Raw genomic sequence first — 14,313 nt, 5'->3', positions numbered from 1 at the left:
CTTGTCAACCAATGGTGGTGGGACAACTGGATCTCCACATGCCAAAAAATGAACATGGACCCTCTCTCTATAACACACAAAATTAACTCAAACTGGGTCACAGACCTAAATGTGAGAGTGACTGTAAAATTCTTAGAAGAAAGCACACGTGTAACCGTCGAGACCTCAGATCATGCAATGGTTTCTCAGCCATGTCATCAAAAGTATGAGCAATCAAAGACAGACATACCACCTGAATGTCATTGAAATTATTCATGTCTATGCAAAGGGCACTAACAAGAAAACGCCAGAATGGGAGAAAGTACCTGTGAATCACACTTGAGAACAAGTGACTGGTATCCAGGATCTGTAAGAATTCTCACGGCTCAACAACAAAAAGACAAACACTCAATGGAAAACTGGGCGAAGGATCTGAAGAAACATTGCCCCAAAGAAGATGTAAAAAACGGCCACCAAGCCCATGAAAAGATGTCCAGCACCATACATAGTTAAGGGAAATGCAAGTCAAAACCACAGTGAGACACAGCCTCATCTCACAAGGACACCTCATATGAAGATGACAACCACAGCGGTGACAAGGAGGCGGGGAAACTGAGTCCTTCGCTCACACACTGCTGATGGGAACGTAAAATGGTGCAGTTTCTGTGGAAACAGCCTGGTAGCTTCTCAGAAAACTAAGTACCAAGTTCCAGGTAACCCAGGAATGCTACTCCTCGACAGACTTGAGGAACAAAGCCATGTCCGCACAAACGCTTACACATGCAAGCTTACAGCAGCATCATTCACTGAGAGGCAAACAGTGGGACCGACACAAACAAATGCCCATCAACATAATGACGAACGTGAGATCCAACCAGTGGGACAGGACTCAGCCATCAAGACGCAAGATCTGATACAATGTGATAAACTTTGAAAACATTCACCAAGTGACAGAGACCAGACACAAAAACCACACGTTGTACAACTGCACCCACAGCAGTGTCCAGAGCAGGCCACTGCAGAGACAGAAGGCAGGTCACAGGTGGCTGAGAACTGGGGTGGGATGGGGTGGGGTGGAACCGGAGGTGACCGTTGGAGAGTAGGGGCTTTCTTTGAAGGGTGATGAGAACATTCTAAAATTTACTGGGGTGATGAATGCACAAATCTGTGAAAATTAAAAACCACTGACTCATCAATGTCATGAGACAAAGTGTATGTCAACTGCTGTATGGAAAGTGAATTTGCTCTGTAAACTTTCACCCAAATCACAATAAAAAACAAAAACAACAACAAAAAAACCCCACCTATTCGCACCCTTTCAATGGGTGAATTACAACTTAATAAAGCTACTAAGACATCGATAACAACAAAACAACAAACAACAAAAAAATCACTGCCAAATACTCAGTGCCTGGGATGTCTGAGTACTTTCTGCCCAGCGAACTAGGTGCTCAGGAGCCCAGCCCTTGCTCAACTCGGCTGTTTCTGGTGGCATGCCTGGGGCATATGCTGCCTAGCATCTAGTCCTTCATGTGTAAAATCAAGTTGACCTGCAAGCCCCTCAAGTCACTTCCAGCTCTTACACTCCCTTTGCTTGAGAGATACATAACTTCAGGTGCTTCGACAGAGAACGTTTCATTAGAAACGGAAGGCTGAAAGCAAGTCAGCAAGGTCTTCAAAACATGAGGACCTAGCCAACAGAAATGTGGTCTATTGCAGCCAAATGAAAACCAGAATGACCAGGGATGTGTGTCCACAAGCCCATCAAGAGGGGAGGCTCCAGGGCCTGCTGATCAAGGTGGCCCCCCAGCTCATCTCACAGAGAATCTTCCAAAGTCCAGATTTAAGGGAATAAACCCTAATGATGGCTCCATCCATGACCCTCTTAGGCCACCTGCTATCCTTACCGCAGAGGTACATGGCAGCCTGGTGCCACCACTGATTCTCAAGTGACGTGCCTGCTGCCTTCCCACCTTCGTCACTGTGCCATCAGCACGTGTCCACACAGAAGGAAAGGTGTGTACCGTTAGTGGTGTCGCTTCGGTCTCCTAGACCCACTGGAACATTCTTGGGAACCCCAGTGGTCTGAGGATGGCACTTTATGAAGCCCTATCCTGAGACGCCGCAGACTAACAGGCCCGGCAGGACAGCTGCAGGGGCAGGGAGGTGCCCGATGACAGCTCTCCTGCGCTGGGCTCTTCCTGGGCAAACTTGGCCAGAGATTTCGGCTTGGTAAAAAACTGGCGGTAAGAGCCGACGGAGAGATCGTAACAACAGTAAGAATTAGTCTGTGGTTATAATACTCTCTGACCTGAACTGAGTGTAATTAAGCTTTCAATTTTGAATCATGAATGGGGAGGAGAAAATTTTCCCTGTAGTATTCTAATTACGTTACAATAAAAATATCCTTTGCTTTCCACAAAAATTATCTACAAAAGCCTTAGCTTCTACTTGAGTTTAAGAAATGCAAGGGAATTCAGCTGTCCTAAAATACCACAGGTAGAATTATCAAAACCACCAGGATCTGCAGAACAACTGCCGAGGGGCACTGGCCAAGCACTTTTGAAACCATAGGCTTGTTTCCAACTCATCCAGAAAGTTAGACCATGATGCTATAGACAGGCACTGAGAAGGCAACACTGCACACAGGCCAGACTCCAGCGGGAGGATGCTAGCTGATGCGGAACCAACATCCGTGCCGCGGGAGAGGACTGTCAACCCAGGGGCCACCACACATTCTCTTGAAGGGCCAGAGTAAATGTTTTAGGGTTTGTGGGCGACATCATGTCAACTGGGCCTTGGTGCCGGGAAACCAGATGACTTCAGGTACAAAAAACAGGCAGTGGGTTGTAATTAGTGAACATGTTTGAAAGCACAAGCCTTCGGGACACTCTCCAATTACAGAGAAGAGCCTCAGCATACACACCCTGAAGACACCTCAAACAAAACCGGAGCTTAAGGAGATTTCAACACCCAAGGAGGGCTGGCCTTTGTGCTCTGAAGCTAAGAGGCTGACAACCTCACCCCATAAACTCAGAACACTGCAGCTGGAAAAAGTAGTCAACTTAAAATGATTAAAAGTCCAATAGGTTGAGAGACGGGAAAATGTTCAGATGGAGAGAGTGCTTGAACTAGTTTCACGGGAGTGCGACACCCACTGTTCGATACTTCCTCCCAAGCACGAGCACCATGTGACCTTGTGTGCCCCAGAGGAAGTGCAGGAAAGCACCGCATTGCACTTCACCATGTACGTACACCATGCTACTGTCCGGGCACCAGGTCGAGTGTGGTCAAACACACTGTGCCGCTTAGTTCTCTAGCATCCTAAGAGGCAGGGTCAACCACTGCCTTCATCTCACAAAGGAGGGTGTTATTTGGGCAGCCTGCCTAGTTACCCGGACAGCAAACGGCAGGATCAGAAAGAACAAGTCTGCCTGACGTCCAGGTGAGCTCTTAGGCCCCGCACACCCCGCGTGCCAGTGCCGGACAACTGTGCCACCACCACGGAAACAGGTGAAGCAGACAGGAAATAAATGCCTTGCACACTGGGTTGAAGGGCTCATATTGCTTCCTGTAAGCAACTAGGGTGGTTGTGTTGTTAAATTAGAGCAATGACAGGGAAAGGTTCTGGCTCTATGACTTATGAGCCCAGAAGGACAGCCATGGTACAGGCCACACGGCCTTCTTTCTCCATGCCTAGGTCTTCCTGTCTGTCAGGAGGCTGGCGACAGATGCCCCCCTCCACGATCCCGCAGACTTGGGTTAGGGATCGTACTCACTGCAAATGTGAGGACACTGACTACTACAGGCCCAAACGCTGACTAAGAAAATAGGGCCTTCTAGGTCATGCATTGTGACGGAAAAGCAGGTGAGTAACACCCTGCACCGAGAGACTCCCGAACACGTTTAGAAAGAAAGTAAATAACTGTCAAATTTTCTTCTCAGTAAATGCTAAATTCCTTGCTAAATGTAACTGCAGAAAAGTCTGTTTTTTATTTACTGTCCAGGAAAAGCCTATTTACTCTCTCACACACATTAGCTAATGTGTGAGGCACCATGCTGCTGTGAAGGGAGTGTCCAAGGACAGCACTCTCTGCAGCTGGACACACAGCACAGCCGGTGACAGAACGGCTCTGACCGCCTCCTGGAGGCCAGGGAGACACCAGCAAAGGACTGGAGAGGGAGTGGGCAGCTAGGCCTGGGGACGCTGCCAGCAGATTGCACCAGGGCAGTGAGAGCAAGCATGAGGTGCTCTGTGCCCAGCCTACACCAGTCATCCCCACAGGTAAGAGGGAATGCACACACGTGCCAGGGTCCTCAGAAAACACTGCCACCGCAAAGCAGAAGGGCCGGGGGGACGTGCCCCTTTTACATAAAGCACAACGGAAAGCGTGCGTGGCTGGTGCATGGCCTCGGGACGCTTCAGCCTTGACGTGACTGCTAGACTTTGACAACCTGACCGGCAGCACCAATCTCCCTGAGTGCGGCTGCCACGGCCACAGCTGACGTTCATGCAGGGACACGGCAGAGAGAAGGGAGAGCAGGTTCCAGTTATGGCTCACAGCCAAGGTCTGAGAGGAGGGCATGAGGCTCGTGCCGAGGAGCAAGGATGAAGCCACCGGCTGCTGTCACAGGGTGTCCTTGGGTCACGCTGCCACTGGGCTCTCTGCACAGGCCCGGCCGTCCACCCGTCACCCTCGACAGCAAGGTCAGGCATTCCCAAGGTCAGGCTGGGCCCTCTCTACCTTGGGAGGTGCTTCCTCGGCCCCTCCGGAGTCCCAGGACACTGTGACCTGTCGTCTGGACTCCATCCTCACTCGTTCTTCTTGCTGCACCTTCTCCTCTTCCAGGATCGTGCTGGGGAGACAACACAGGGTTTCAGGGGTGCGGCAGCAGGGGCCTACCATCCCACCCTACACATGGTTTTAGGGGTGCCAACAACAGAGGTGCCCACCAGCTTTCGTGCCCACACACGGTTTCAGGGGTGCCGACAGTAGGGGCCTACCACCCCCACCTTACACATGGTTTTAGGGGGACCAACAACAGAGGTGCCCACCAGCAGTTTTAGGGACGTAGACAGCATGGGGCCCATCAGATCACCACCCCCACCCCAGTTTCAGGGCAGCCAATGGCTAGGAGCCCATCAGCACCTCCCCCACTCACCCCAGTTGGCTCGCAGTAGTGGGAACAACAAAGAAACAAATCCATTCTCCAGTGGGACTGAGGGATCAGGTTCCCCACCCTCCCAGGATGAGCAGAGAACAGCCCTGGTCCACAAAAGCTGAGCGTGAGAGAAGGCAAGACAGCTGCTCGGGAAAGAAGGTGGGGCTCAAGGATCGGCCAAGGAGACGCGCTCGCACGCCAAGGTTTATTTCAAGCAGCACGGTTGCCGCAGAGTCCCCAGCAGCCCCCATCAAGCACGTACGTGTCCCAAGACGCAGACCGTTCACAGGAAAACAGGCATGCACGGAATGTGCCGACACAGCAAACTAGGTGACAAACCGGAGCCCCAGCAATCATCCCTAAACTGCCCGACACAACCTCCCTGCTCCCCTTCTTAGCCAGCACCTGACTCGACCAGGAGAGTAAGGAGCAGGCTACGGCATTTTCAGGTGCTTCAAACTGGCAATGCTACGGTTCGGAACACTGCGACTTACCCACCGTGACTACGGACAGGCTATCTGAAGTCCCACATACTGCCGCTGCCGCGACCCGCAGCGGGCCCCCGACTGCGACGCAGCCCTTCAGTCCTGGCTGCCTGCCATCACGCAGCTGGCTCGGAATGTGGCCGGAGCTGGACTTTCCGAACTCCCTGCCCCAGGGGCTCCCCGGGTCTCAGTGGCTGGCAGCTCCTTGTGAGGTGCTGGAGGCCGGGAGTCCTCATAGCGAGGCTCCTTCACAGCACTGGCCCTGGTACGGTGCAGCACATCACCACCCAGATTACTCATGAATGGAGTGAGGTCAGCGCCAGACCCCTTCTAATCTGGGAACTGGCTCTGCCACTCCATGAACCGTCCCTCCTTGTCTCGAGGCTACAGCGGCTGTTTCCCCACAACCCGCTGCTCACAGCACCTTTCAGATCTGGAAAGGACAGGCAGAGTGTTTGTGTAATCACTGAGTCCGCAAACCATGACTACAAGGAAGGAGTTGGTATTTTTCCTTCCTTTTCTTTAAAGGGAAAGGGGTGCTTTCCTCAGAGGAAAACTGCAGTCAAAAGTACCCTCTCCTCAGAACGCGATCTTGGTTTCCTTACTGCTGCAGTTAGGCAACCGGGGCCGGGAAAACAGATGGAACAGCCTTCAACAATGTGTGAGAATTTCACGGTAGTCTCAGAAGGCTGGCAAGGTGCTTGCTCTGGGCTGGCAGTGGGAACCTGGCACCGTGTCCTGAGCGCCACAGGGCACGGAGGACAAGAGCCCGCTGGGCTGCTGGCAGCCTTGGCCTTTGGCTCCCAGTTTTCCAGCTGGACGGTCAGAAGCACACCCACGTCAGGCTGCTGAGAGGATCGGATCAGTGGTGACAGTGGCTGGCGAGTCTCTGCTCAGCTCTCATAACGCACTGTGCAAAAGCTCCCTTCACTCATGACTTCTAGCGGGCTCTGCTTGGGTTGTGCAACTCTGTCAAGCAGTTCTGCTCACCTGCTGCCTTGTGCAGGACGCAGGTGGCGGACGCAGCCCAGGGTGCTGGCCAAGGGAGAGGGCCGCCCCACCAGGGGCTGGATAGACCCTGTGCCCCCGGAGCTGTGAGGGATGCTCTGGGAATGCAGGAAGAAGCTGAGAAGCCTGGAGCACACAGGGACAGACTCTCCTGACAAGCCTAGCAACACGTCCCTCCCTCAGGAGAAATGCGTGTCTTTGTCTTTTTATTCTCTCTACCTGCACAGACACTCTGCCGTACTTTGGATGGTGCCTGCCACAGAATGGACATGCAAGTACGTGCTGCATGAACAGCGGTATGTACACACACACCCGTCATCCAAATCCATCAGATGCTGAGAAAAGAACACCTGGGGTTCAGCAACAACAAGCAGACTCACTGGGGCAACAAGAAGACACAGTGGGAGAAGTAAGGGCTTTGTCGCCCAACCAAGATCAGGTCTAAGAGCTGTCAGACAGTCTGTGTGACCCTGGACAACTGTGTCCTTGTGAGCCGCCCCCACAAAATGGGAGAACACCTCCAAGGGCGGCTGTGAAGATGACACATAGCGAGACAATCTGCATGAGGAGCTCCGGACCATGAGCTGTGTTTAGCAAAGGAGAGAACCGCTGAAAGCTGCCAGGCCCCTCCAGGCCCAGCTCCTGGAGTCCAGGCAGCAGCTCCCCCAGGGGCTGCCAGGAGCCACATGGCCTCAAAGCCCCTTAGAGTTGGATCTTAGTACAAAAAAGCACCCGCATTATCTTCTTGCAACTCCATCCTGCTGCCCTTTTTTAAAAAAAATTTTATTGTCATTTGAGTGAAAGTTTACAGAGCAAATTCACTTTCCATACAGCAGCTCACATACACTGTCTCATGACACTGACTCAATCTCCCACAATGCAATAGCTCCCCTCCCACATCCTCCCCATAGACACCTCGTCCCTGTGTCCTTCCCTCCCATGCTCTCCCGAGCTGTCTCCCTGTGCCCACACCGCCCTTTTATTCTCCCGTGAATGACCTAAGGAGTGTATCTACCTAATGTAAATGTTCATATCATATGCCTGTCTTTTGTTCATCCAACTGCTTACTGAAGGGTTACTGATACAACAGTTAAGACCAGCCATCTAGTCAATAAACCAATAGCTCAAGAGTATACCTGCTAGACCACTGATGCACAGTGCCTCTGAACTTGACACATATAAAAAGTGAGAAAAAAGTTACAACTCTAAAGACTGAGGATTGACACCTTGGTATGAACTAACAGAGTGACACCAGGTCCCAGCCACTTAGCAAGTGGCATCTTTGCTTCCTGGACATAGCACACAGGTCTCTATCTGTCCCTCAAAAGGCGGCTTCAGGATGACAATCTGTACCAGCCCATGAGCAGGCGGCAGCACTGGCGCAGGCGAGAGAGCACCGTCGTTCTCCTGAGTGCAATGACGAGCCTTCCTCTCTGGCTTCATCCTCCTCCTTCCACAGCTACCGTTCTCTGCCTCCAGCAGTTCCCAAACTCCTGGTGCTCTCTGGGGCCCTGAGAGTGGCTTCCCTACCTGGAACACCGTCCTCGCCTGGTCTGGCCAGCTATGACTTATACTTCAAGTGTCAAACAGCAGCTCTCCCAGAAAGTCTTCCCTGACGCTGCCAACTCCTCTGGGCTAACCTCCATTCCTCTCCTACGTGTTCCCAAGTAAAAGTCACGCTTAAGTCAAGTGTTAGGAGTTGTATGAATCCGTTCTGATTCACAGTGACCTGTTATAACGGTGACCTCTTGTTAAAATGTGTTATAAATGTATGTTTGCTTCAGGGCTACAAACTGGTTTGAAACCACTTTGAAATGGTTCAGTCATGGCCGATGGAAATCAGGGCAGTGTACATGTTTGCATGTTGTTGTTGTTATGTGCCGTCGAGTTGGACCCGACTCATAGCGACCCCTCCTTGGGTTTCTGAGGCAGTATCACTACGGAAGTAGATTGCCCAACCTTCCTCCCGAGGAAGGAACCCCAGCCTCCTGGTTAGCCGCCAAATGCCTTAGGCACTATGCTATTCCCTTTACACAGGGGATTTTGGCTCAAGTAGGAAAGAGGCAGCAGTCCCCAACTCAAAGATGGTGGCCGACGCACTTGGAGTGGGGCACCACTGCCTGTTTCCTACTCAGGTCAAAATCCAAGGCACAAGAGACTTGGTTGCTGGGCAACCCGTTCGTGGTCCATTTCTGTCACTGCAACTGAACCATTCTGAACCGGTCTGAAGCCCAGGTTTGCTAGGCTTTTGTTCCCATTAGGCCCATCTTTGTACTCCAGTATCAGCACAGACCCTGGGGCTGTAACAAGAAAGAGGTACATGGACGGGAAGCCCACCCACTGCCCGGGGAAGAACAAAGGGTGTGTCACCAAGCTTCCTGCACTCTTGATTGGCCAGCAAGCAAGAGCCACAGGCTGTTCTCTGTGGGATGGCTTTGGGGGCAGGGATCCAGTGTGAGACGTGAGCAGAGGAGGACTCCATCACATCCCTGATAAGCAGGTTTCCAGGACCTGCTCTGCAAACCTCTATCACCTGGCCCTTACAATGGAAATACAGACCTGTGGTGGGCGCTCTGCCTCACAGAACTCAAGACGGGAAGGTCCCTGCAGTCGCAGACACGGTCAGGTTCCTCACATGTTACAGACATGCTGAGATCAGACACGGTCAGGTTCCTCACGTGTTACGGACATGCTGAGATCTCTGTACTCAAACACACCAGTCTTCTCACTCCAAGAATGCAGTGACATCTGGGAGACGTGTTCCCTCGACCTCAGCACTTCCTTCTTGAACCAAAAATACCCTGTCACGACGCCCCTGGGAAAGGGTAATCTGTAGCTCTGAGGAGCCCGGAGTATAAATAACGCACAGGAACGTGCGCAGAACGGGAAGAGCATTCCATGGCTGGAATGTGAGTCTGAGAGAGCCCTCTCTGGATGTCTGTCTTTACAGCTGCAGAGGAACTGGAGCACCAAGGCTTGTGGCAGGGAGGTCAACTTTAAGCATATTTTCCCAAACGGCAAATCTTTCTGGGAGCAGTGCCTCTCCCTGTAAGCTTTTAGCCGCCTACAGTGAGCTGGCAGCAAGCCCTCATGTTTCTTCCGAGAACGCAGGCTTTTAGGTCCTACACTTGCAAGCAGATGAAGCAAGGAAAAACCAGACTTCTGACTTAACAAATGCCAGCTCACTGGAGACTCAGTTCCTGTTTACTTGTGGGTCCTACCTACGAAGAGAATGGTGCAGGGGGGAAGGGTACTGAACACTGGTTTTGACTTTGTTTTCCACTTCCCTGACTTTAAAAGGTTCATCCAAGTGGTCAGTGCATAGCACGGATGACACAGAGACTTTTAAGCGGGCCATTCTGGGAACTAGCTTTCTTCCCTGGAGCAGCCCTCTCCCTGTGGAGTGAGGCCACACAGTCTCCACGGGCTGGCAGGGAGTCCCTTCTACATGTCTGTTCTGGAGCTACAAGATGCTCTCTGTAGGGAGTTCCCCTACAAGGCATCTTGATAGTGAGCAAGAAAGTGGTCTGATAGCTCCCTTGTTTCTAGTATTGAGCCAGGACAGGAAGAACACTCAATCTCCAAAGAAAAGACCAATGATTCCTGAGCAGCTGATGCCAGAAGAATGCACGACAGACAGGAGCCGTTGTCTGTTTCCTCCAGTAACTCCGGGCAACCCTGCCTGCTCCGACCAGCTGCCTTCTGCAGGCCCTGGGAATGGCGCCTGGCCTGTCTGTTGTCAGGAGGTAGGAAGAAAGCATGTGAACAGCTCCTCCCCTAAGACTCTGAAGCAAAGTGAGTTAGTGCTACACTTCCCCACCAGCCTCACGTACCACCAGGAAGACGTGTGCGTCTACACAGTTGATTTCTGGGTGCACTTTTTCTGCCGTCACCCTCCTCCTGCCCTGCTCTTTAAAATGACACATTACCATCTGCTCTTACAGGAGGAGAGCCTGTTCCCTTTTAAAGACTGGACCTTGGTCACCAACACAAAGGGAGGCTGTCCCAGCATCTGCTCTGGTCCTAAAAGAAGTGTGAGCTCCCAGCTCCTCAGGCTGCTCTGGGAAATATCCAAAGAAAAGCAGCAGCAAAACAGGAAGGGAAAACAGTGACTTGCTTTGGCAAGTCCATGGGAATACCAATTCAGAAACATGAGCTCCTCTCATCATCCAACGTGACCTCACCATAAGGGAATGCAACTGACCTTTCTAACAACAACAACAACAATAATAACTGGTATCAATGCAGAAAACAAGTCTAGGACTGGCGATGAGGCGAGACAGGCCATCTGGAGCTGGCTGGCTTCCAGCTAACTGCCTCAATGCCAGCATCCTGGTGGATGCCCCTCCCCAACACACACAGCAGACCGCACACCTAGGCCCACGAAAACACAGAGACCTTGCGCTGCAGGAAGTAAAGCATGCGGTCACTGTCTTACCCCTCTGGAGCTAGCGGAAGTGGTTTCTGTTAAACCTTCACTTTACAATGGTGGCCTCCTCTTATTCCTGGCATGGCCTAGCAGCTCCCTTGTGACCAGCCCTTTGGCTGCAGCCTAAGGAACTAGAAAGTGGAAGCACAGAAGAGCCCAAGGCAGGCAGCTCTGGGGGATGTGACACTGGGAAGCAAGGACAGGCACTCTCAGCCAGAGGCACGCCGCAGTGACTGGCTTCAGGAACCAGGGGACTGCATTTGGGGCAATGACAACGACATTGCCAGGAATGGGAATTCCACATCACTTAATTGTGCTCACAAGGAACTTGGACACAGACCAGAAGGCTGTCATTCCAACAGTACAAGGGGATACCACATGGTTTAAAATCAGGAGGGGAGTGCATCAGGCTTGCATCCTTCCACCATACTTATTCAATCTATACGCTAAGCAAATAATATGAGAAGCTGGACTATATGAAGAATAACAAGGCATCAGGATTAGAGGAAGACTCGTTAACAACCTACGCTATAAAGACACAATCGTCCTTGCTGAAAGTGAAGATGACTTGAAGCACTTACTGATGAAAAATATGGATTACACTTCAACAGAAAGAAAACAAAAATCCTCACAACTGGACCAATAAGGAGCATTACAATAAGTGAGGAAGAGATTGAAGTTGTCAGGGGTTTCATTCCACTTGGAGCCACAATCAACATCCATGGAAGTAGCAGTAAAGAGATCAGATGCCATACTGCACTGGGCAAATATGCTTCAAAAGACCTCTTTAGTCTGTTATGGACCCAATATATCTTTCTGAAGACTAAGGTGCGCCTGACCCAAGTCATGGTATTTGCAATAGCCTCATATGCATGTGAAAGCTGGACAATCAATAAGGAAGACGGAAGAAGAGTTGATGCTTTTGATCTGTAGTGTCGGCAAAGAATGCTGCAAAGTACCATGGACTGGCAGAAGAATGAACGAATCCATCCTGGAACAAGTGCAGCCGGAATGTTCCTTGGAAGCAAGAACGGCCAGACTTCATCTCACTCAATTTGGTCGTGTTGTCTGAAGGCACCATTCCCTGGAGAAGGATGTCATCCTTGGTAAAATGGAGGGTCAGTGAAAAAGGGGAAGGCCTTCAACGAGATGGACTGGCACAGTGGCTGCGACGATGGGCTCAGGGACAGCAAGGACCGTGGGGCTGGCCTGGGACCGGGCAGTGCTTCGTTCTGTCGTCCACGGGGCGGCTATGAGCTGGAGCCGACTGGATGGCACCTAACACCAACGAAACAGCTGGCAGGACGCGAAGGAAGGCAAATCCCAGAGAGGAGAGAGCCAGAGGGGGGCCCTCAAGTTCTGTGCACAAATTCTGCCCAAGTCTCTGGCTGAGCCCCTGAACCATGCATGCACCGAGCAGACCCCCATCTGCCAGGAAAGGTCAGAAGAGGTGAAGTGGGAACTGAGCTACCACCCACAGGAGGGGGTCTGAAGTTGAAACCAGGCAAGTTAACTGAGTTACTAGACAGCACCAGCAGGTCCAGCGAAGCCCCGGCATGATCAACACAATGGAAGCCACATCCAGGCACATTCTAGTTAAACTGCCGAAAAATGACAAGACAGAGATGGTGAAGGCAGCCGAAAACATGACCCACCCAGAGGGAGAGAGATGCGAGTGGCCACCAACCACTCATAAGAAACGGCAGAGACCACAAGCAGTGGAGGAGATTCCTCAGTGTTAAAGGAGAACCAGAAAACTGAAGCCCCTGTCAAACCGGAGTTCTATAGCCAATGAAAACAAAGGTGTTTCAAGATAAAGGAAAACTAATGGGACCTGACCCCAATACATCTGCACCACGGGGAGCGTGAAAGAAAGATGCTTAGGGTGGCTGGAAGCTGAATGGAAAGAAGGTTTAGGACAGGAAGAGGCGTGGGGGTGAATGCAGGGGTGAGGGTGAAAGACCATTCCTCCCCACCTGCTTCAAGCAAACATTATGACCTCCTTTGGTGGGATTAGTAACACATGTCACTGTCGTATGGCGGACAGCTCCAGCACACTGCACCGAGGTGGCAGGTACTGACCATTGCTGGTGCGAGCACTCGACACTTAGGTGGCGTACGACGATTAACTCTCGAGGGTGAAACATGGAACATGCACATTGTCATTCCGAGAGCAACCACTACAGACATAATACAATGGGGGCTGTTAAACGCAGACTCTGGAGGGCTGGTTAAGGGAGAGAAAGAGGCCTGCACGGAAGGGAAGTTACTGGCTCTGAGAAGCCCCATGCAGGCTCTAGCTGTGTGGGTTCTCTCCACGTTGGCTCTTGTCCCTTCTCCCTGGCAGTTCCAGCAGAGGGGGCCAAGGAGGGCCACAGACACTGCATGTTCCAGCCAAAGAGGAGGAGGGCACTCATGTCTGGTCTAGTCTGCCTTCCCACTTTAGGGTTAAGACCCTGCAGGCAAAACCCAGCAGAGAGAGGAAGGGCAACCCAAGCAGAACTGGCGGGATGGGGTGACAGGAGCGGCTGGCCTAAGTCTGAGCATTTCGCTGTGGGTTCTAGGGGTAGGGCTTGGAGAGCTGTAACAGCAAATGCATGGTTTACAGCTGAACAGTAGCTATAGACATCACCCAGGCAGAGGCTGCTTTTCACAGACCAGTGAAGGGACTCTGAAACTTGCCCTTGAGCAGAGGATAGCTAAAGCAAATGAAAAATCGACAGGACAGAATAGCTGAACAGAAGATTTCAAAGAACAGCTCGAGCAGACAAAGCCAATTACTATAATAAAATGTGCAAAAACCTTGAGTTAGAAAACCAAAAGGAAAGAATAGACTTCACATTTCTCAAGCTGAAAGAACCGAGGAAAAAAATTGAAGCCTTGAGTTGCAATACTGACAGATTCTACGGGCAAAATATTGAATAATGCAGGAAGCATCGAAAGAAGATGGAAAGAATACAGAGAGTCACTGTACCCAAGAGACCTGGTCAATGTCCATCCATTCCAGGAGGTGGTGTATATTCAAGAACCAATGATGCCGAGGGAAGAACTCGAAGCTGCACTGAAGGAAGTGGTGATGAACAAGGACCAGGGATCGACGGAATACCTTTGAGATGTTTCAACAAATGTATGTCCTGCTGGAGGCACTCACCTGGCTATGCCAGGAGATTTGGGAGATAGCTACCTGGCCAACTGACTGGAAGAGATCCGTATTTATGCCCATTCCAAAGAAAAGTGATTCCACAGAAT

General features: G+C 51.3%; 1 protein-coding gene across 1 annotated transcript in view; it reads right to left on the bottom strand.

The window, feature by feature from the left end:
- The window catches only part of PTK2 (protein tyrosine kinase 2), a 190,187-nt gene that overhangs the window by 24,801 nt on the left and 151,073 nt on the right, over positions 1 to 14,313 (bottom strand). The window contains exon 25 of the mRNA XM_042780908.1: positions 4,725 to 4,836. Coding sequence (XP_042636842.1) covers positions 4,725 to 4,836 — 112 coding nt within the window. The remainder of the gene's footprint in view (positions 1 to 4,724; positions 4,837 to 14,313) is intronic.

Source organism: Orycteropus afer, unplaced genomic scaffold (assembly GCF_000298275.1).
Source record: "Orycteropus afer afer isolate SDZICR_OR568_19922 unplaced genomic scaffold, OryAfe1.0 scaffold00069, whole genome shotgun sequence".
In the NCBI taxonomy this organism is placed as follows: domain Eukaryota; kingdom Metazoa; phylum Chordata; class Mammalia; order Tubulidentata; family Orycteropodidae; genus Orycteropus; species Orycteropus afer.
Note: the sequence above shows the minus strand (reverse complement) of the source record. Positions and strands in the feature narration are given on the sequence as shown.